General features: G+C 45.0%; 2 protein-coding genes and 1 pseudogene across 3 annotated transcripts in view; 1 reads left to right on the forward strand and 2 right to left on the reverse strand.

Moving 5' to 3' along the window:
- Positions 1-1,951: 1,951 nt before the first annotated feature.
- LOC147205310 (uncharacterized) lies at positions 1,952-8,546 on the reverse strand (annotated as a pseudogene). Its single transcript, XR_015101013.1, has 5 exons — positions 8,411-8,546; positions 8,144-8,299; positions 7,164-7,183; positions 3,528-3,646; positions 1,952-3,081 (listed from the first exon to the last, which is right to left on the reverse strand). The product of XR_015101013.1 is annotated as an uncharacterized LOC147205310 (transcript).
- Positions 8,547-10,284: 1,738 nt separating this feature from the next.
- Positions 10,285-21,165, forward strand: nr2f1a (nuclear receptor subfamily 2, group F, member 1a). The gene is made up of 3 exons (XM_086110728.1): positions 10,285-11,733; positions 12,783-13,310; positions 16,573-21,165. Exons 1-3 carry the CDS (start codon positions 11,301-11,303, stop codon positions 16,845-16,847), a joined length of 1,236 nt encoding a protein of 411 aa, XP_085966854.1. The 5' UTR covers positions 10,285-11,300; the 3' UTR covers positions 16,848-21,165.
- Positions 19,536-22,984, reverse strand: part of arb2a (ARB2 cotranscriptional regulator A) — a 166,814-nt gene continuing 163,365 nt past the window's right edge. The window contains exon 11 of the mRNA XM_086110726.1: positions 19,536-19,639. Within this exon, the coding sequence (XP_085966852.1) occupies positions 19,536-19,639 (104 nt within the window). The remainder of the gene's footprint in view (positions 19,640-22,984) is intronic.

Below are 22,984 nucleotides of genomic sequence, written 5' to 3' on the forward strand. Positions count from 1 at the left end.
AGCGTCAGCGCACGCTTTCAAGCTCGTGCACTAAGGCCTTACCATAGATCACGCTGGTTAATAGTTTGCTGTTCCTGCAGGTGTGTCGGGAATAGCGGTAACCGCTTCCATTAGTGGCGAGAATGGGCCGACCGCCTTCCCCCCTTTCCCAGACGGCGCTGTCATTACCCATCCATTGTGAGACCTGGGAGGGATGTGTAAGTACGACAGACTTACGGCTACGTCAGAGTGGCAGGAAGGTCTCCGCTGGTTCGGCAGCGGTGGGGAGACGGCGGCGTGCACTCAACGCCAGATGGGGTGGTCGAGATCAAGGGGAATGGAGAAGCCCTCGGTACGCCATAGCATCACTCCTCGCGCGTACGTGAGTAGAGTGCCGGCTGGTTGACGGGGAGGGTGATTCGCTGCTATTTTTACAAGAAATGGGTTGATTTGTCTTAAGCCATTACCGTCTATTACAGCTGTGAGTCTTGGAGGAAAAGGTGGGAAACGGCAGACGCTGGCATTCTACCTAAAGAGAAATCAATGAAACAAATTAATCCTTCGCAGGCTGCGGTGACACAGTAATCCATCATTCAGGGGGCGCTTTTACGCACTGAATCAGTGAGTGAGGCAGGAGGATGGAGAGACTGGGGGTCGGGAAAGGCGGGTGGGAAGGGAGGGGGGTGGGGGGGTGCGCTTGGTGGTTGCGAAGGGGTGGGGTAAAGTGGGGCCGATGCCCTGCGGGACCAGGGCAGACATCCACACTCCAAAACATAGCCGTAACCGTGGGTGGTGGCAAGGAATCAAGGAGCTTTGAAGAGTTTTTCTTTTTCCTTTTTAAACATCTTTCAGCCGCCTGTGGACACAGAGAGCTGGAGGCTGAAGCAGCGACACAAACAGAATCTGCTAATGGTGTCACGGCTATAGCTTAGACATTTGCCTGTACGCCTTTTTCCCCACCCGTTTGTCTGCCGCTCACTTGCGGCTCACACTTCAAGCTGATGGCTGTCGGTGAGAATTTGTTTGCGGTGCCTCGTCGCTTATGTCCACTGGACGTGCGTGCAGGAAGCTAACCATGAATGCCCAAAAACAAGCACTGAAAAAAAAAAAAAAATGAGGAAGAACTGGAAATCAAGACAGCCACGTTTTGACCAAGCGTTGTGGTATTCATTTGATGCCACCGTACCATTTGGAATAGTAAACCTTGATCTGGCTTGCGTTCCCAGCACTTTCTCCCAGTGGCTGCATCAGCTATGAAAATAGTGTGACATCATACTGCGGGGATATCCTCAACAAGAGGAACAAGGAAGAGTAAATGGAGGATGACAATGGAGAACTCTTGTTTTCTTCCTTCTCTGTATTTTTTCCTTTACTTGCAAGCATAAGACCGCGGTTCGTTTGAGTAACTTCACGTTCTTGTGTCGCAGTTATGACGGCTCAACGTCAACCAATTCGATGAACCACACTGTGCGGAGCCTTTTGATGTTGTTAGGATGCTCGCGAATGTTCGTAAAGTACTGATCAGTTATTTGGTTTCCCTTCACAGCTTTTGTGAATGCAGGCGTGAAAAACTGAAACTGGTCCTGCTTTGGGAAAAGCTGTGCTGATGAACGGTAAGGAAAACAACAAACCCAAGAAGACCCTTGTGTACGCTACATTTTTATTGCAAAGTGAAAGTCATTTCAAATATGGACTCGATGGCATTCCTGATTCGTAGCGATATCCAGATGTGACGGGGATCTCAAGGCCCAGAGAAAAAAATAAATCCTCAAGCATCTATCATTTTAATAGAGACCCAACCCTTCGTACGCTGCAACCGTTGCTCGCCACATTAGATCTCAGATCCATCAGCAAGCCTTTGAAGAAACATTCCTTACCAGGCCAAGATCGGCATAGCCTCCGATGACGCTCACGCCGGCAGATATAAAATGAGAGCACGATTCAGACAATGGAAAAAGAACAAATTCACATGAAGAGATTGAGGTTTTTATTTGGATTGCAGTGGCTTTTCGTACAACGACTGCACCTCAGCTTCTTTTAGTGACGCCCCTCCAGATTGAACGGTGTTGTTTTTATAGAGCCGTGTGTGGTGTGACTCGAACTTCGAGGAGAAGAGGGTTAACGTTTAGGAAACCAGGGTCATACCGTAAGGAACGTTCATACACAAACACGACGACGGAAGTCATTATTTGCCACCTCACCGCCGTATGCGATGTGCCACTTACCTTAACTAGCTTCCTCGTGCAGGATGACATTTATTATACCCTTAAACAGTTGCAGGTGTTTGCACGCTTTGGGATGGCATGTTAGAAAATCTGAGCGTATGGCGGGAGGCGAGATGAGCAGAGGGAGACGGAGGAGAAGGAAGCGAATGAGATGGGAAATAAAAGGGGGGGATTGACGTTGGGTGAAGATGGGGCAGCAGACATGAGGAGGAAAAGGAGACAGAATGACCAGAGGAGGCCTGTGAGGAAAGGGCGGGGGGGGGGGGGGGCTTGCAGTTGAGTGGAGTGGGGGGAGGCAGAGGGCCGGTGGGGGTTGATGTGAAACGATAGAAAAATGTGGGGATATTGCAGCAGAGTGGATGCTGCGAGGGAGGCAGAGTGAGAAATGTTGCCGGAAATGCTCGAGCCAGCAGTGTGTGTAAAAACCACACTGCAACATTTCTCATCCTTGACATCACTGACAAGCTTTTCTCACACACACACACACACACACACATTGACATGGTGAGCTAGGTCGTAATATCCACTCGATCGTTTTGTTTTCTTCCCCTGTCTAAACAAGCGGGATGTTTAGGGGAAATTAAATTTTAGCTCATGTTGTAATTCATAATTCCAAATGTATGTGTTTAAAGATTCCCACAGCACTCCCAATAAACGATGTTGTTCTAATGAGAACTTTACCCGGGCCGTGGAAGAGGCTCAGCGTAAAAGTGGGGGAGTGTAGTGCCTTGTGACACATCACGGATACGAGGCGAGTGGAGGAGGACGAGAGATTGTTGTGGAATGTTGGCGGTTCTGGTCAGAACTCGGCCATCCCATTTGTCAGGGCTTGACCCCAACTCTGAGGTCAAAGGTCACAGGGAACATCTGAGAGAAGCTGATGACATGGAGAAATAGAGCAAGAGGGAGAGAGAGAAATGAAGTAAACGCATACAAGGATTCTGTGAGAATGTTTTGCCTTCATTAGTCTCACACGATTCATATTTGTAACAATATCACATTGATTATAAAACATTTTGGGTGTTACTTAAACTACTGCAATGTACAATCTGAACCCAAGCGTGCCCACATCCGTCCACTCTTATTATTCTTATTCATTTACTGTAGCAATGTTTTGGGGGTTTTTTGGTTTGTTTTTGTGGTTGTACCAATTTAAAAATCATAGTGCAAACAGCTGTTAGTCGATGTCAGAACAACCACAATAATCAACATATTTTGCAATAACGACGTCTCTGACAGTGTCAGTCAAAACCGAGCCGTGTGTTCTTCATCAAATGCAGGCATTTGATATCTGTTGGGCGTATAAATACAGAGCCACTTCACCGTGCCGCTAGCTCACAACCCGTAGCCATAAAGTCCATCTCGCCCCCGTGTCGGTCCTTGCACCACACTGACACATCCCGCCGTGCTTCAAAACACCGGGCAGCCATGTTGCTCACCGCCTGTGAGCAGACACAACACACAGTCACAACTCAAGGGCGAGCTGAGCAGGTAGATGGAGCGTGGCTAGCCGAACATGGGGACACACACACACACACACCTCGTATATCAGGTTACTTTTGGACTCAACTGTGAAAGACTGGCGCGTTGCTTCAATACACCCTGTAAAATAAACACGTTTTTAATTAAATGTTTGTTCTGCCAGCAGCATCCCACCTGATTAAGTCCACTAAAAAAAAAGAAAAGAAAAAAAAGAAAGAAATCAAACGGCCCCTTGTGTCGAGTTACATTCTTAAATTGTCATTCTTTGGCCAGACACATCAAACAGGTGTTATGAATAATTTATCCTAAGAGTTTCACATTGATAAGGTCACAATCTGCCAGCGTTGGACACTAAACACAGGCAGCCCACCTTCACGTGGCTGTCTTTTACACACGTGCCCTCACACACCTTTCCAAGGCGAAATACAAAATCACCCTGGAGGCCTTCGTCATCTTGGCTGACACAAGATGGAGGACAGTCATCGCTCTGTTTAAATGCTAATCTCACCAATTTGGGGAGTTGCTGATGAAATCTTGACACACCGGTCGCCTTTTCTGGCGTGCTTATTTTGCATTGGTGGAAACCGAATGCCCAAGTAAAACTGAAGCATCAGCCGCTTTATTAGGTACACTTGATCTGACGCGCAATCCAAAATTCACCCTTGGCAATCATCAAAAATAATCATGTCACACTTTTCACCAACGTATTAAATGAATCACACTGCATTGAGGAAGTAGATTGGGTTGGGTGGAGTAAAGCTGCTGAGGGCTCTTTCTAATATTTTGGTTACTCTATAAAAAGGTCTGAATACTTAAAAAAAAAACAATTAAAACTGAGCTAGATTCTCTTTGTCAATATAATGTTCTCGGTTCATTAGAGTGTGCGACTATTATTGGCACATGTATTAATATCAGCACTTATTCGTATATATATTTTCTGCAATTGCTTTATTTGTAATTGCCGACTGTTGTAAAAAACTAACTAAATAAATAAAAAGCAAGTTCTCTGGGCCGTGAACAAGACTTGTCATCAGTCTGAGCTCCATCACACTCATGGTTGAGCTACACTACATTTGCAATTAAGCTCCTGCTGCGTGTTGGTTTTGGTGGGTAAATGAGAGGTTGGGGCGGGGGGGGGGGGTGCATGATGCACTTGTGATGTAGTTAGTAAGCAAAAATTTCAACAGCAAGGCTTGGTGATGAAGCGTGATCAGCATCGTAAATCAGAATCACTGATTCCGATGGATCTTTCAGGTTGTCATTCATTCCCAAACCAATTTTTCCGAAAATGAAATCAAATCATCGTCAGGAAGATGCTTTTTTTTCTTTTTCTTTTTAGATGTCCTCCCAACCAAGCTGATCTTGTTCCCTCCCCTGCCCTCTCATCCTCCCAAATAGCAACAATTATCCCAAAAAAAATTCTCCTTCAAATTATGATGCTCATTTGTGGGCATGCATGGGGCTAATCTGGACTTTTTTTTTTTTTTTTTGGCTGAGCTATATTTCTACTGTGTGTTGTCAGCTAATGTGTGGATGGGATGAAAGGTAATCTGCGTGCAGAATTCCTAAAGCTCCCTTATCCTTGTTGAATTTCTTAAGAATTCCACCTTTGCCCTCCCGCTTCCCTTAAAATAAATTACTTGAAGGGCGAGATGTCTTCGCGCCCCCCCCCCGCCCCCCCCCCCGCATTTGTCTTTCCCTTTTTTGTGAATGGTTACTATAAACACAGTCAAACTTATTCTTACTTCATTAATCCTTTCAGGTTCGTTTTTCATGTTCTGCTTCGCTTTTACTACAATAGTCCAGTGACGATTGTTGTGCACGTTGCTTGTCGATGATTCCAATTCCTTGGTTTCACCGGCTAGACATGTCGCTTTTGGTGTGAGTTGGACAAAGTTGGTGTTTCTCTGCGGTGTTTGCACAAACCGCTGAGACGTGCGCACTAATGGACGTGGCCATCTTAGTCTGGGAAGCAATTAGCACACATGGCTGTTAGAAATGTGGGTTGGTGAGCAATAAAGCCATTGGCCTTAGTTAACTTAAAGGCCACCTTAAACCTAATTGACAGAGGCATTGTTATTATTGCCCTCAATTGCAGAGCCCAACCCCACCCATTTCTGTTACGGAGATGGTGATAATGATGCGATATAAAAATTTAAATAAAAAAACTCATGCCTCTTGAGTCTAGACAAACACGTTTAATCGCATGAGATTCAAAAATTGATCACATAAAATGATTAGGTCATGATGGATGCATAATGGATTTTTTGGGGGGGGGGGGGGGGGGGGTTAGTGGGGGGGTTACCACATAGTTGCACTCCTAATTGCCAATCCTGGTGTTGTCGCTGCCTGAAATGCTGCATGTGGTGTTAAATGTCTGGACTGCTCTATTTCTGACCAGTGGTCAGTTTCCATTCAGACGATTGCATGACGCCTTTTGAAACTTGCTGACCCTGAGGGGAAGAAAAAGAGAAAGAAAGAGGCTGCAGTATAAAAGGCCATTTGAAATGACCCCCCCCCCCCATCCCCTTTCACGCCATAATGAGCAGTTTGAGGATGAGATTTAAGCATAAAGAAGCGCACTGATATACACGCCCACGTCTTCTTTTCTGTAGACGACTTCTTCAAGTAATAACATATTTGTATTTCCTGAATTTAAAATATGTATATTTACTAATGTTTTATTTTTGTTTCATAAGCATTGCACTAGAGGTTAAAGTTTCACGTGTGTTTAAAAGGAACGTTTACATATTTACTGTTCGTTATAATGCATAGAATGAAAATTAGCCACATTGCAAGTTTTAAAAGGTAAATAAATCAATAAATCATAAATCAAAAAATAAAAAAAAGGTAAGATCTTAAATGCAGAACACCAAACTAAATTGCAAAACATTAATTGTAGTCCTTAACATGACAGCTACCATTCTTATCCACTAGAAATCACTGTGACATTTATCAATTCGGGTTAAGTTCAGTTTAAATCAAATAGCCGTTTTAAAAAGATACCATCAAATGAATGTCATGACCAAATCACAAGTGGCTTTAGTCGCCAAAACCGAAAACGTGGAAAAAGTGACGTAAACGTTAAGCACTGCAACAAGTGAGCGTTTTTGGCAAACAACTTGATGCTCTAAATGAGTTCCAATCATACTGAAAGATTTTGATACGCTGGCAGCTGTTAAAAAGTGACCAGGAGGTCAACTAGATGTGGCCCTAATGAAGCCCGAGGTCCAAACACACACACACACACACACACACACGCACACACCTCGTGTGCACATCGACTCACGTCAAAGTGCAAATTATTGTCCATCCATTCTCAAGCATTACATTACTGATTACTTTTAACACTAAGGTAATTTATAAAAAAAAATCCAGTCAATGTGATCGAGGATTCGTGTTTTATTTATTTTTTTTAATATAATCTTTGTGGTGGTGTTTCTATGGGGTGGGGGGGGGGGGGGGGGGTGAATGCACTCGTGACCTGAACGTCTCATCTATAGCCTAGTCTTTCAGCGATATTACACCCGAGACTGAGTCTGGGCATCAATACATCATCTTAGATGTGACCACAACACAATCTCATAAACAAATGCACGCACACGCACGCGCACACACACACACGGCGTCTAATATTAGCATCCAAAACTTGAAAACGTCACAAATCAAAAAGCTGTAAATATAAACGAATAAATGTCCATTTTCATGGCATTAAGATATTGTCTCGATCACGTTTTGTTCCCGTTGGAGTAGTAATTAAATGACATGAAGTGTTTACAGTAGCTTTATAAATGCACAATAAATATGTCCCTTTGTCGCCCTTTCTCTCAATAAAATGAAATAGTCTATCCAAACTGCAAGTTAAACCTGACCTTAATTGAAAGAGCTTCCTGTGATATTATCCTTTCCTAATTAATAATGCATCACTGATAAATTACCAAAGGCGGGTGTTAAAGTGGAATTACGCCATCCTCCGCGGTGGCGGTACAATCTTGAAAAATGGGCACTTGAGCGGAGCGCCACTTGGCCAGGCACGGTGTTAAAATAGCACCCATTCGTCCTCCTTGATCAGCCTTTTAATGCTTTGACGCTATCTCGACGTGCTATCGATCTCATAAATATCAAATAACCTCGCATGCAGGTGAAGCGCGCCACGTTCCGAAGGGGGGTCCGCGGTGTCTAAAAGCCGACGATTTGGTGTCCTTGTCCGGTTTGGACGACCGGCATCCGAGCCCCGGTCGCGGTTGATCTTGGGGCGGCAAAGACGCGCTTGTCCGCCGGGTACAAAGTTCTGGAACGAGTCGGGGTGCGTGCAAGGTTGCCGCTCCCGCCGCCTGCTGAATTAACTTGGCGTTGAAATGCAACGCAGTGCAAATAGGAAAACTGGATAGATCACTTGCCTTTTGTTTTAGTTTTCTTTTTCTTTTTTTTTTTCTTTTTTTTTGCGCAAATGTCACGAAGCTGGTGCTCCATGCAGAACGCCATCGCCGGTGCTTCTCCTCTCAATGCCCCGCTGTGGTCCACTTTCTCCCTTTTTCCTTCCCCCAGCTCTGCTCCCCATTCGCTGCCCCTCCGTGTGTGCTCGCCTCCTGTCCTGCACGTGAAAGCGCCTTCCCCCCCCCCCCCAAAAAAAAGAGGAAAAAAACCCACCCCAATATGTGAAGTTAAATCCGAATGATACACTTACATGGAGAAAAAAAAAAGAAGAAAAATATATTGTCCGATTTAATCTGATTGGTTTCACCTTTTCAAAGCGCTGCAGACATGGCCGGGGAGTTTTCATTGGAGTTGTCCGAGACAGAGACAAGGAGAGAGAGCTCTCTTGTCGAGTACTTTAAAGAAAGGGAAAATACAAGCCATCCCTCCTATGAGCTTCCAAAGGGGCTCACTTGCATATTTAAGCTCCATTTATCGAACAATATGCCTGCATGCTTGAAGAATTCTCTGCAAGGACTTGCATTTATTTTATTTTACTTAATTTTTTGACGAAACCCGATATTAACGGATAGTGTTCCCCTCCTTCACTGTGCAGTTGTTTTTCAGGTGATTTTCTTTTTTTCGGGTATATTCCACTCATTATTATCGAAATGTATTCTAATTTGTATGGAGTTTTGGCTCCTCTTCACCACTATGATGCACTCCTATCATTCTCACACTACTAATAAGACAGGTCAAAATATGATCAATTAAATGTTCATTCGCCATAGAAGCCTTTAAAAACACAAAAACAAACATTTGCTGTTAAAAATCCATCTTAAATGACTTGTGCATTCGCTCCTATGGAGGTTGTAATTGTACAATGTACGCTAGATGGCAGCGCGATCCATTTTTTCTCTTTTTTTTCTTTTTTCTTTTTTACTCACAGGAGGGGGGGCGGGGGGGAGAAAGCCTGCAGAAATCCTCACACAAAAAGCCGGAATCCCCATGCAAATTCCCCAAATAAGTTCACATGATTGTCAATGAGCGTCATTATGAAGACATTATGTGACACCGGCGATGTCATTAGTCACAAGAAGGGACCCGGCTAATTGCTGCAGCACCCCTCCCTCCTTTTTTTTTTCTTAACGCCGACATCTTTGCATACCATTCGTGTAACAGGCGTTGTTTAAATGAAGAATTCTTCTAATTGCGTCCTCTTGTGTTTCTTTCACAGTACAATGTAAGTTTTCATCAGCCACACCGGAGCGTTTCCACAGCGCGTGTACCGCAATGCGCATGCCGAAGCTCCCACACATGCAGGAGCTCCCATCCTAAGCATGACACATTTTGAAATAAAGACACCAGCCCAAGACAACCCGAAACCACCACTTCCACCCCACACTTTGAGAGGATTATTTGCTGAGGGTAAAAGCTTTGTCCCCCTTATTTTTTTCCCCCTCCCGCATGTTTTTCTGCCATTCTATCCAGGGGTTCCTCATACGTCTTTCTCCTTTTTGTTGGCCACAAAAGACGAGCCATAGTAATCAGGTTTTAAAGTAAATGGTGGTGAAGGAGCGAGCGATCTTGATGTAAATTTTGTCTTTCAAAAATATCGAAAATAAATTGTAAAAAAAAAGAAAAAAGAAGAAGAAGAGAGCCCCCAGTGGTGAGATGACACCGCTGTAAAAAATGTCCACAACCACGCACAGTGGAGCAGGTTCGACGGAAATGATGAATTGGACGAATAGATGAGACAAATTAAAAAAATTAATACATTTTTAAAAATGAGATTGAGACCTCCCTTACAACAAAAACAGTGGCAGTTAAATAAAAATAAAAAAGGAATGTTGTCATCCAAGCGTGTTCCAAATGAACATCCTGCTATTAGAAATAACTGCATTTTATATATATATATGTGAGTGCGTGTGTGTACATACACACACACACACACATATATATATATAAAAATGTCTCCCCCAAGAGACAAAACATGTGATTTGAACGTGCCATCTCTAAAATGGTACACTTTTTACAGCACACAGAGCAAGAGGAGGACTCCAACCAATGGAGAGCGAGAGAGGGCTTGGCTATAACCTCAGCCTCCCATTCCTCTCTCTCTCTCTCGCTCTCTCTCTCACCTCTCCCCCTCCTCCTCTTCCTCCTCCTCCTCTATGCGGGGCTCTGGCCAGTCAGTCGCCTTTGATTATCAGTCTCTAGCAGCCCCTCTCTTGGCTCCTTGACATGAGCACCATATAAGGCTCAGCGATCTCCATAGAAACGTGTCAGTTTCAATAGTAGTGTCAAAGTTCACTATATACAGACATTCGCGCAGATCCCCCCGTTTCGGAAACATTGCTCTGCAGCTCGTCTACCTTTAAAGCATTTTTTGGGAGGCTCTCTCTTCTTTTTCTTCTTGCATATTCTACTAGTTGGTTTTTTTTTTTTTGCTGCTGCTGCTGCTGCTGCTGGCTGGCTGGCTTTTTCCCCTTCTGTGATATCTTTTCTCCGTGGCTCCAGCTGGAGGAGAGGTGAAAGTCTTACACGGCGTGGACTCTATTCGCGGCTGCTCGCCTCGAGAAGATGATGATGATGATGATGAAGATGACCATGATTTTTATTTAAGAATATAGACAAATCTGCAGTTTTTGTGCTTGTGTGCGCGCGCGCGTGTGTGTGTGTGTGCGTTCGCTGCGCTGCGCACACAGCGAAGACAGACCGGGAGAAAAGGAGAAAGGAATTTATACACCGCAGCACTTTGGATCCAGCGTCTTTCCGTCACAAGGTTTTTTTTTCCTATTTATTTATTTATTTGTAGAAATACTCGCTCGTGTGAAGTGCTTTTCCTTTGTGGCTATTTTTCCATCAAAGTGGGTTTTTTGGTTTTAAAGCCCAACACGTCTGGACTCGCCTTTTCCTTACACGAGTGGGGATTCCTGAATGGCTCAGTGCAATTTACCTTGGAACTGGCCTCCCGATACTTGCATATCGTGATCGGGTCGTCCCTTTCCAGCCGTCCCCCGCCGCTATTTTGAATGCATTGACTTCCACCTCCTCATCTATGAGATTCCGTGCACCGATTTGACTTTGCGGCCATCTAGCAGAAAAGCTTCTTTCTTTCTTTTTTTTTTTTCTCCCATACACGCTCCAGAACCAGCAGCGACCATTTCGCTCTACAGCACTTTCCGGGGCCGAGATATGGCAATGGTAGTTAGCGTGTGGCGAGATCCGCAGGAAGACGTGGCCGGAGGACCTCCGAGCGGCCCCAACCCCGCAGCGCAGCCGTCGAGGGAGCAGCAGCAGGCGGCGTCGGCGGCGCCGCACACCCCGCAGACCCCGAGCCAGCCGGGACCCCCGTCCACGCCGGGCACGGCCGGGGACAAGGGCAGCCAGAACTCGGGGCAGAGCCAGCAGCACATCGAGTGCGTGGTGTGCGGGGACAAGTCGAGCGGCAAGCACTACGGCCAGTTCACCTGCGAGGGCTGCAAAAGTTTCTTCAAGAGGAGTGTACGCAGGAACTTAACGTACTCGTGTCGCGCCAATAGGAACTGTCCCATCGACCAGCACCACCGGAACCAGTGCCAATACTGCCGACTTAAGAAGTGCTTGAAAGTGGGCATGCGGCGGGAAGGTGAATATTTATTTTGAAACCTTTACACTTGCTGCCGCGTTGAAGACAGGCGGGCTTCCAGTGTGCGCGCTCCATCCGCGGTGCATGCTTTCGAAATGGACGGAACCACTCGAGGGCTCGAACAAAGCACCCCGTTTGTTTAGATTTCTGCTGCAGTGCAAACACGATTGAGGCAGCAGGCCGAGTTCGTCCCCCCCCCCCCCCCCTATATGGCACATGTACGAATGACGCCACTCTTTCTGTTTGTTTCGAAAACGCACATTACTCCCGCCATAGAAGCGAATAAAGGCTCGGAAATGCATGTGGATGGAACGTACACACAGAGCCGGGTCTCCCCCCCCCCCCCCTGCACGTCTCAGCTACCAGACGGCTCACACACGCTCAATCATGGCGCTCAACTTGACCCCTTGTGCCGTCGTTTGCCTCCGGCGCACAACCCATACGAACACGTCAAGGCTTTTGGGGTTTAATTCACGCCAAAGCCTCGCCATTTACGGGCGAAATGTTCTAGTGTCGGGTCCTATGCAAGGGTGGGATGCCTCTCGTGTTGTTGCACTCGCGTGTTATTAATATTCAAAAGCGATGGCAGGAATCCTTTTATTTCCAAGTGATGCTTTGATGTGCATGAAATTCAAAAACGGCACAATTTAGAGCGAGAATTATCAGTCTCGGCTGCAATTTGTTCGACTGCTAGAAGTATCGTTGCTGTGGCGAAACGTCACACGTCAATATAAATGTGATCAACGGCGTAAATTCCAATTAAGGATTTCAAAAAAAATAAGAATTGCCGTAAATGTGGAATATTTGCCGTAGGGTGTTTGGAAGCGTGTATGTGACATTGTGGACGTTTAAGCAGTTTTCAATGACATTTCCATGTCACAAATGGGCACCGGTGTGTTTTAGTTTGAAGTTCGCAGCAGCGCTTTCACAAAACATCGAAGCACACGCACGCAGAGAGACCGAGCAGAAACTCGTCGTGCACGTTGCCGGTGAATAATGTTTGTCAGTCCTGGATGCACATTTCCTCTTCTTCTCTTTCTTTTTGTCAGCGGTTCAGCGAGGACGAATGCCTCCAACCCAGCCCAACCCAGGCCAGTACGCGCTGACCAACGGGGACCCCCTCAACGGCCATTGCTATCTGTCCGGATACATCTCGTTATTGCTGCGGGCCGAGCCCTACCCCACGTCCCGGTACGGGAGCCAGTGCATGCAGCCCAACAATATCATGGGCATCGAGAACATCTGCGAGCTGGCGGCTCGCTTGCTCTTCAGCGCCGTGGAGTGGGCCAGAAACATCCCTTTCTTTCCCGACCTGCAGATCACCGACCAGGTGTCCCTTCTCAGGCTGACGTGGAGCGAGTTGTTTGTGCTTAATGCCGCCCAGTGCTCCATGCCCCTTCACGTGGCCCCTCTGCTGGCCGCGGCGGGCCTGCACGCCTCGCCCATGTCCGCGGACCGCGTCGTGGCTTTCATGGACCATATCCGGATCTTCCAAGAGCAAGTGGAGAAGCTCAAAACCCTGCACGTAGACTCGGCAGAGTACAGCTGCCTCAAGGCCATCGTGCTCTTCACGTCAGGTGGGTAGCACGAGCGCGTGCACGCGCAGGGGCCCCTTGCGGCCGCGCGTCAAGTCGTCAACACAAACAAAAAAGGGAGCCGCGAATGGAACTTGACGACGCGGTTGGCGTTCACGTGGGATAAATTTGTCTTGTTAACAGTGAGCTCCGAGATGCGTTCTTCTGTCAGCTCAGGCCATGGTGTGCAAAAAAAAAAAGAAGAGGCGCGCACAACGCCTAAAATCGCATTGGGAATCTATTCCGCCCTCGTGTACGCGCGTTTAGAATTTCATCGGCCGCGGTTGGTGTTTATTTTGAAGAGAGGACAAATGAGCGGCCGTAAATGCTCAGTACACACATGTCAAACAAATGTGCCCGAAAGGTGAAAGAGTCCATCAGTGCGTGACAGCTGGCACGTTTGTAACCACAAACACGACAGAAAAAAAATCCATTAGAGGGGGGAAGATGGTGGAATATTTCACGAGGCTGATGTGTCCGGATGCATTGAACTGCTCACACCGTGCGGTCAAATATCGTCGTCTGAAAGAGCAGCACTCTTTTAGAATTGTTGTCTTCATATATTATTTGAGAAGATGAATCGATCTTGCAAAACGTCCCGAGGAAGGAAAAACACAAAGCTGAAACTCACACAGGCCGCAAACTTCTACTTCAACTCAGTCACAAGTTTTTGCTTCAGAGGCACACTTGTTTCAAAACAAAGGAAAACAAGCTCTTAATCTTGTACAGTTTTGTTTTTGTTTTTTTACAAATCGCATGTGGAGTGCATTATTCATTTCTTTTGATCGTGTATGAAACCGAGATTATGATCACGGATTAAATAATTAATTTATTAGATTATGTAATTCAAAATTTAAAAATTTTAATCGTATCCAATAAAATGGTACTCTAGAGTGAATTAAACGGCCGTTGTTTTGTACTGGTAGCCTACTAATGGCACTATTATATTATATTATATTATATTATATTGTGACCGAAATGCAAGATCTGTGTCTACGCTGGATTTGAAGTAACTAAATCGTCACAAACATGTACTTTTTCCATTTCACCGAATAAAGCATATCCGCACATCAGTCATGCTAAACGGGATAAATATATAGACGATAGCCAGTTTACCACAGGCGGGATGTAGCGTCACGCGTATTCGCTATTTTCAATTTGTGTATTGTTTCCTCTTTTTTTGTGGCGACTTTTCCACCTCAAGTTAGCGCAAAACGTAGAGACGGAACGTGTCCATGTGAGAGTTTGCTTGTTGGTTGGACTTGATCGTGTGTGCGTTGGGTGGTGGTGGGGTGCACCCAAAAGCAGGTTGCTGCTGCGTGGCGCTTTGCCAGGAGCGACGTGGATTATTTGCCTTAAATAAATAACCCCATTGCCGTCACTATTTGATGCATAAATAATGGTGGTCGTGTTTCAACACAGTTGACTGACATCAGCCCCTTATTGACATGTACACTGGGCCTTCACTAAACTGCATAAATAGCTGGTTTGCAAGTGTGTGTTAGTGTGAGTGTGCTCCCATGTCAGGGTGTATCGTTGGAGTAGAGTGCAGTACACACACACACACACGTACCTTGGCCTGATTGAGTATTTAGCAGTGTGTGCAGCTTTCCATGCAGACGCATTCATCTCTATCCTCCACTGTTGTCTCTTTCTTTTTTCTTTAATCTTACCTGCGTTTCATTGTAAAGGACCAAAAATCTCGATTGGATGGAGTTAAAGCATATTGGCTGCTTTGGCTTTAAAGGGACACTCAGCCTTAATCCGAAAGGATTTGCATACATGCTTCTTTGAGCGGCCTGGCTAAGGTCACACTAAATCACCCCGAGATCGCAGGGTTGCCCCGGGGTTCACAAGGTTATTGTGTCTGGGCCACACTGAGTTATAGCCCGCAACTCACCAAGAGGCTCAAAAGCACAGCCCCAGCATCCTCGCCTTTCCTCGCCCCCCCCCCCGCCCCCCATGATATGTGTCGTGTGCAAAAGCGGCTCATATACGCCACCCAAGACATGCCTGCTGTGGCACCTTGTCTTCAAACCACTGGTTCTATCTCCAGTTGGAGTTTGTTCGCTTCAACAGAAACACAACACAGATATTTCAAAAGCTCATTCTTGCACTTTTTATGTTCTCTTGAAGTGACTATTGACTTTCCCCACCCTCTTTTTCTCTTCTAATAAATGTGATTGCTTCGAGCGGCCATGCACTGCCATAGGCTCCCGGGTTTGGATGAGGGGGTGAGGGTGGAGAGGGGGGGGGGAGGGGAAAAAACAGGCCAGAGTGGTCTATGGAGAGAAGAGGCAAAATGACTTAACAGCTTACTGCAGAGTAATTAGGTCACATTACAAGCAGAGCAATTTCACATTCATCAGGGCCGTTTGGGTTTCCTTAAAACTTGAATCTCCTGAGTGCAGACATCAAGAGCATGCCGGCCTTTGGCTCCTCGCATGCTCACCTCACTCCAAAATGTAAAATAATAATAATAATAATAATCATAATAATCACATGTTTCTGCACGCTTAACTTTTGCTCTGTTCTTATTTGTTACCGTGCGTGCCATTCTTGTTGAGGCTACATGAATGACAGTTGCACCGGCTCAGTGTGATGCAGCATATTTGTGCAATGCACTCCACCAAGTCAAGAAGGAGTCATGCTGAATGATGACCGGAGTGCTCCTGACAGGATGTTTGCCAAAGCTTTCTGCTTCACTTGAGACTAGCTGGAGGTCCCGGGGTGTGCTTATATGCATTCAAAAAAAAAAAAGTATCATTGTTGTCTCAATAAATAGGATGACAAATTAAATGTTTGAAAATGTATTTTCAGAAATGCGCAGCAGAAATATTTTTTTGGCGTGCTCCTATTATTCACAATGGAACAATTACGTATTAGACAAATAGAGCTCCACCTGCAAACACAAATAATTCCGAAAAAAAAACCGATGTCGTTTTTTCTCTCTTTAGTCGAACGTCATCTTGAAACGCTTCCCTCGAATTAGGGTGTGTTTTTATTGGGTCGCAGAGTGAAATACGTCAAGCAGGCACACATTGTCATGCCAAGTGTTTTGTTTTTTTTCCAAGTTTTGGTTTTCCATTTGCTTCGCTTTATGCTAAATATGTATTTGTATTCGGAGTTCATTTTGACTCATGCGTATCTTTTGCTGCGAAGCAACGAGAATATTTACGCCCGCTATTGAAAAAAAAAAGAAAAATGAAAGTTTGGCGTCGGGTGCTGACCACGCGCTGTGCTTTTGGCGTCGCCCTCCCCGCAGACGCTTGCGGCCTGTCGGATGCTGCCCACATCGAGAGCCTGCAGGAGAAGTCCCAGTGCGCCCTGGAGGAATACGTGCGCAGCCAGTACCCCAACCAGCCCAGCCGCTTTGGCAAGCTCCTGCTGCGGCTGCCTTCCCTCCGCACCGTGTCCTCGTCGGTCATCGAGCAGCTCTTCTTCGTCCGCTTGGTAGGTAAAACTCCGATTGAAACGCTCATCAGGGATATGCTATTATCCGGGAGCAGCTTCAACTGGCCTTACATGTCCATCCAATGATGCATGTAATGACACACACACAAAAAAAAAGAGAGGACATGGACCAAAATTCAGCACCCATCCTCTAAGAAGACTATACGTATCAGACTTTTTCTTGACAACTTTGGAAGACCTTTGCCTCCTTTCTTCCCTCCCCCCACCCCTGTCTTCTGGGACCGAGATGGAATATGTACAGAAAAATATTGGAACTGGACTTTACACCTGTGTAAATCCGTCCTCACCTTCAAGAACAATACTCGTCATTTTGTAAAATACTAGTCTTTATTTTCTTTTCTTTTTGTAAGAAAAATTGCAAACAAAAGGAAAAAACATCATATGCGCAGTAAGAAAAAAAAAGAATCAAGACTTAGCGGGAAAATAATGTTTCCAAGCAATTATAAGAATTTGTCCTGTGTCTATGTACCTCTCTCTGTTTTGTATTTTTTTCTGGTTCTAAACCAGGCTTTCTGTGATTCTATACTAATAATTTTTTGATATAACCTTTTGCTTCTTATAATGAGTGCGGTATATGTTGTCGAAGCTATGTTCTCCAAGAATTAAAATTGAAGTGAGAATCTTAAAAAAAAAAAAAAAAAAAAAACAGGAAAAAAAATTAAGAAATCTAGACAATAAGAAACAAGTCTAATCGCTATGACAATATCACCACTGATGGTTGAACTTTTTTTCCCAACACGATGGACCTGCAAACAACAAACTGAACCGCTTACCACCCAGGCCACCCTCACCCCCCAGGACATTTTTACTGACAGGACATCTGGGGACCCCCACACCCCCTCTCCCCTACACCCACCTTGCACCCCCTACGCCCCCCCCACCTCCCCCCGGCGGCCATGAGTTTGATCATCAGTCAATGAGGAGAGACATGAAAAATCAAAAAGCACTTTTAATATATCATTTCAAATACTTTTTTTGTTTGTTTCGTCTTTGGAAAAAAAAATCATTGTTTCTCGAACCTTATGGGTTGTTGCCTTCAATTTGCTTACTCCTGGATGCAGCTTCTTTTGTTTGTTTGTTTGGGGGGGTTTTTTTGCAGAAAGGCTCGATTGATGAAGTTGTGTGATGGTGACTGTATTATTAAAAGACAAATAGGCAACGATGTCTGTCCGCAAGCAATTTTCCTCCATCCGTTCACCTTTCTTTGCAACATTTTCGCTCTTGAATGCAGCCTGAAATTGAAATTTCCTATTTGCACCAGTGAAAACAGGTTATACACGGCATTAGTTGTCCTGGAATGGCTCTACATGATACAAGCAAAATAATAATAAAAAAATCACAGCAGGCTCACCTTGCTTTTGTACCCCACCGACCCCCTTGCACACACACACACACACACACACACACACACACACACACACACACACACACACACACACACACACACACGCGCGCACACACTTCCTAAATTTCCCTCGCTTCAAAAATTCGCCCCGTTAGCCTTGATCGCGCTTATACTTCATTATTAACGTGGGCGTCACTTGGCAAAAGATAATCAATTTTATGTATTTTATTTTGTGAAGGATTTTTCCTCCTGCAAAGCTAATGCAGGCGTGATCAATATGGAAAATATATTTGACATAAGCGCGATGGGTTGTGATGATGCAGCCGATGTGAACGTGCGTGTGCGTGCACTGTAGCGCGCGCACACACACACACACACACACGAGTCTCAGTTTCATGTACTCTCGCTGTCATTGCGTTTCCACCTTGATGGGCAAAAGTGACACATTTTATCGCAACACATCACACACACTGAAGTCACACAAAAAGCGACGTTTGGGTGTGGCATTTAATGCATTTGCCTGTGAGCAGCAGCAGCCCTTCTTAATCATCAGACGTGTTGCTTGCGTATGCCTTATGGCTCACGTTATGTTACTGTGATGACGGGGGACAAGTGAACGCATCACGTCGTCATGTGCGATTGTCGCCTTACTGTATTTGTTATTTCTCTCTTTTTTTTCTTTTTTTTTGAGAGGGTTTATCTGTCTGCATTGCTGGTCTTATTCTGTCTAAGGGATGTACGTAAAAGACTTGTTCTCATATGCTTTCTCAAGTGATGATAAATGTGTGAACCGATATCCAATCGACTTGGGTCAAGCGTCTTGTGAGACGCTCTGTAAGCTGGTTGCTTTTTGTTTACTGGCTTCTGCGTGCGATTGTGCTTTTGGCCGTACAAGATTTAGAACCACGCGAAATCATGATATCGAGGAAATATCCTGGTTGTGCACCCCCCCCCCCCCCTCAGCTGTTCCCCTGCTTGATTGCATGCGGGACTACGATGTTTGTTTGGCTTCAAAAGGAGCATGACAAAAAGCCCATGCAGGCAGGCAGGTCGTTGTCGTTTTATGTTGCCGTGGACTAAATGCTTTGCTGGGTTATTAAACGCAGCGTACAGCTGCTTGTCTCCAACATAATGTATTCTAAATCCCTCCAGAGTATAACCATCTTTTATCCTCTCGCTGAGAGCATTTTGTTGTACAATTGTTACACTACGGGCTATATAAAGAGAGCGGCAGATGAAATCGTGGCATGTGTTGCTAATTAATGTTTGGGTACGGGCGATACAAGAAAACACACACCACAGGACTCGAGGAAAGTCATCTTCGACGTCGCAACGTGATGTATTCCAAAATATGCCCACTCGTCAAATGAATACCTAATGGTATGTAAATATCAATAAACACAATGACATCAAGAAAAAAAAAGATTGGACGAAAGAGTCGACTGTACTTTCGGGAGATGCGCGTCCCCCTTTTTAGGCCTCCAGCGTTGAGGAAAGCTCCAGTTAGGATGGCCTAAAAAGAGAGTTAAACAATCATTTAGCGTTGTCTGCTTTCATTCATCAAAGCCCATACAAGCGGAGGACTCCCAACACGAGCCACTATTAGTTTGCTTTTTACGCAAGCAGCTGGATGCGATTTCACGTTTGAGGTGTCTGCCTGAAAGAGGAACATTTATTATAGCTCAACATGTCAGCGGGCCCAGGTCGTCTTCTGCCTTTCAGTGCGTGCAGGGCGGCCGCTTTGTTCAGTCGAGACACAACTCGGGCCTCCGTTTGAAATTTTAGTACGTTTCTGCGTATGTTGTGTACTTTTCTTCTGACACGTAAAAAAAATGTCACTCAGCCTCCTGATTGCACTCTTTTTCATAAACAAACAAACAAAAAGACTAGACAACCGATGTTTATTTACGCCGGTATTGATTGTGCTCGCCGCCAATGACGACAAACATGATTTGTAATATCACCCAGCGTGCAGCCAAATCGGAGCCCCTGCTGTTTAAAAAAAAAATTTTTTTAGAAGGTCCTTGAATGCAACACAAAGGGCCAACTCCTCGTGCCCGCGGGCGCGCGTGCTTGCGTGCGTGCGTCAACGTTTGTGCAGGTTGTCATAGCAATACGTCAGCTTTGGTCATGTTTCTCCTTTCTGAAGGAGTTCTCGAACGCTTGTGAGCGTGAAAGCGCGCGTCCGCGAGAACGCGCGCGGGTGAGAGCAGATTGCTGCGTAAGCGGATCCTTTTGTGTTGATTTAGGAAGACGTTTGCGGTATATAACGTTCAAGGCTGATAATATCATTGCCTGGCCAGATAAATAAAGCAGTGGCCTAAACCATCGGGTCGGCGATCGATCCGCTTTCTCTACCCGAGACGGGGAAGGAGGAGGAGGAGGAGGGGGGCGGGGGGAGAACGAGGTGGCAGGGGGCGCTCATTAGCATTCCACAGCCATGGACTAAACGCTGACAACTAACAGAGATATCCAGCTCCACACCGCTGCATGCACTCGCCTTTGTCCTCTCCCCTCCTGGCCCTTCATTTCGCTCTCTCATCACAGCCAACACTCTTTTCTTTTCTCCCACCCTTCTCCTCTGTCCTCTCTCTCTTCTCTTCTCCTCTCTCTCTTTTGCACAAGAGCCAGAAACCTCCCCGGAAAAAAAAAGGAGAAAAAAAAACAAGAGGAACGAGAAGGAGGGGTGATGTTGTAAAAGCTGTGCAGAAGTGACAGCGCTAAGCGCAGCGGATTTAGTCAGGACAGATACAATTGTGTGTGACTTGACAAAATAGAAGGCGGGAGACGTTTTGAATCGAAACTGCCATTGTGGGTTATTTTAAACCAGCCCCGAAAAAGGAGAAGGACATTTGAACCGCTCTGTTTACTTCAGGATCATCTGTCTTTTTTGGTCATTTTCGGAATCGGAATGCTTTAATAATGCCCGCGTGCAATATTTCTTGGGTTGCCGCGCGGGAAAGTATGGCAACTTGATGTTTGAGAAATATCCAATGTGCGAATAAAGTGCTGCTGTCACTCCGTGTGGGAAAAGGAAAAGTTTCCTCTCTTATTTGTACAAGTAGGGATAATTAAAACAAACACATTATTGACCTGTAGAATGAATGAAGTAGAGTTGACTGTTCAAAAAGCAGCATAAACCTAAATATCTCATGACAATTTGAATATAAATCAATAAAATACTTGCCATAACTCTTTATACACACACACAAGTAAGTTTAGGATTTAAAAAAAGCAGCTTGCGCTAGACCTCATTTTCTGATACGATAAAAGCAAAACATTGAGCAAACTGCTATGTAGATTTACATGATGTGGGAAAAATTGAAACAATTGCCCATACGTTAAAACAAAGTTTACATGTGATACAAACAAAATAATTGAAGAATGCTGACATTCAGATTTATGAAAATGCAGGTAAAATAAATTCACCTTATGAACAAAACAGATACTTGCCCAAAGTTTATTGAACTGAGCAAAGTCAACAATTGCCAAAACTGCTTAAATAAGTTGATATACGCCATTGGCAATGACTTTATTGTCTGCTTTTCAGAAGACATCTATATCGATAGGAGCCACAATGACAACTGTGTGATGATGCCAACTCCTTTCCAAAGTTTTCAGCCCTCCCACCTTTTCCTCCCCCCTTCCATCTTTTTTTTCAATCCTCCTGCAGTGTGTGCACCGCATTGTTGTTTTAAAATATGCATGTCTCCCCGGAATGCCAGTCACGGGTCCAAACTTTGTGTCCCAACCTCCCACATGATGAAATGACCTCCCCCACTCGATTACACCCCCACACTGCCGCACTTTTTTTTTCAAGCGAACAAAATGTCTCAATCTGCACTCTTCTTCTCGTTTGAGAACTGACACTTGTGGATGTAGGAACCAACCCCCCACCCCAAGCCCCAAAAATATTATTAAAAAATGGATTAAAAGGGGGGGGGGGAATCAAGGAAACAGGAAACATTCATGCAGGACAAAAGTAAGACTCGTTTTTTTACCCTTCCTTTCCTTCTCTTCTTTGGTGTGCGTATGCGCGTGCGTGCGTGCGTGCGTCAGGTGAGTGTACTTCCGTGCGTGACGTGGCGGTGAAAATGAAAACGAGAGGATGGCTGGACAGCATGAGTGGAAGATTGATTGACGTGTGCGCGTATTGGATCGAGTATGCGAACAGTGACCACACAACCTTATTAATCACTCTATCGTGGCGATGTTTCAAAATGTGACGCAATATTGTTTGCAGCGGAAGTGGAACAATTTCCACGTCGCGTGATGACGTGTCTACAGAGAGCGCACGTCACTTCATGTCGCTTTGGATTTGTCAAAAGCGGAAAATATCAATTCGAGCGTACTTCTGTGACGCTCTGTAACCTGTTTCTATATGGGATACACCCCATAAGAACAATAATAATAATAATAATAATAATAATATTATTATTATAATAAGAATAATAGATCACCAGAGCAGTTTTATGCCACTTTGTTGCAATTAACAAACACCGTTAAAAACAAAATTAATGATACCGATGTTTACATTTACTTTTATTTTCGACCTTTTGGAATTTAAAAAAAATGTGTGTGTGTGGGGGGGACTGTATACTGAAACTTGTTATTATTATTTTTTTTCTAAAGTATGGTTCCCACTTAATGATTTTGGTGAATTCATTAAAAAAAACACCACACGGGCCTTATTCATGCTCAGCCATCTTTGTTCCAGCCTGTGAGGCTTGTTTCAGTCATTCAGTCAGGCAGAAGAATGCGTGTAAAGATATAATCCCGCACTCAGCCTTATTTCCTCTCTCTATGTGCTGCTTATCTTCATGCTCAGAATTGAGCCGGCATCTTTCAACCTGAACAC

Source organism: Hippocampus guttulatus, chromosome 5, assembly GCF_054856545.1.
Source record: "Hippocampus guttulatus isolate MCC_2025c chromosome 5, RoL_Hgut_1.0, whole genome shotgun sequence".
In the NCBI taxonomy this organism is placed as follows: Eukaryota; Metazoa; Chordata; class Actinopteri; order Syngnathiformes; family Syngnathidae; genus Hippocampus; species Hippocampus guttulatus.

Excerpts from the sequence above, each read along its gene's own strand:
- nr2f1a (XM_086110728.1), top strand. The coding sequence starts at position 11,301 with ATGGCAATGGTAGTTAGCGTGTGGCGAGATCCGCAGGAAGACGTGGCC. Across the intron at positions 11,734-12,782 it reads AGTGGGCATGCGGCGGGAAG|CGGTTCAGCGAGGACGAATG; the intron begins GTGAATATTTAT and ends TCTTTTTGTCAG. Across the intron at positions 13,311-16,572 it reads CATCGTGCTCTTCACGTCAG|ACGCTTGCGGCCTGTCGGAT; the intron begins GTGGGTAGCACG and ends CCCTCCCCGCAG.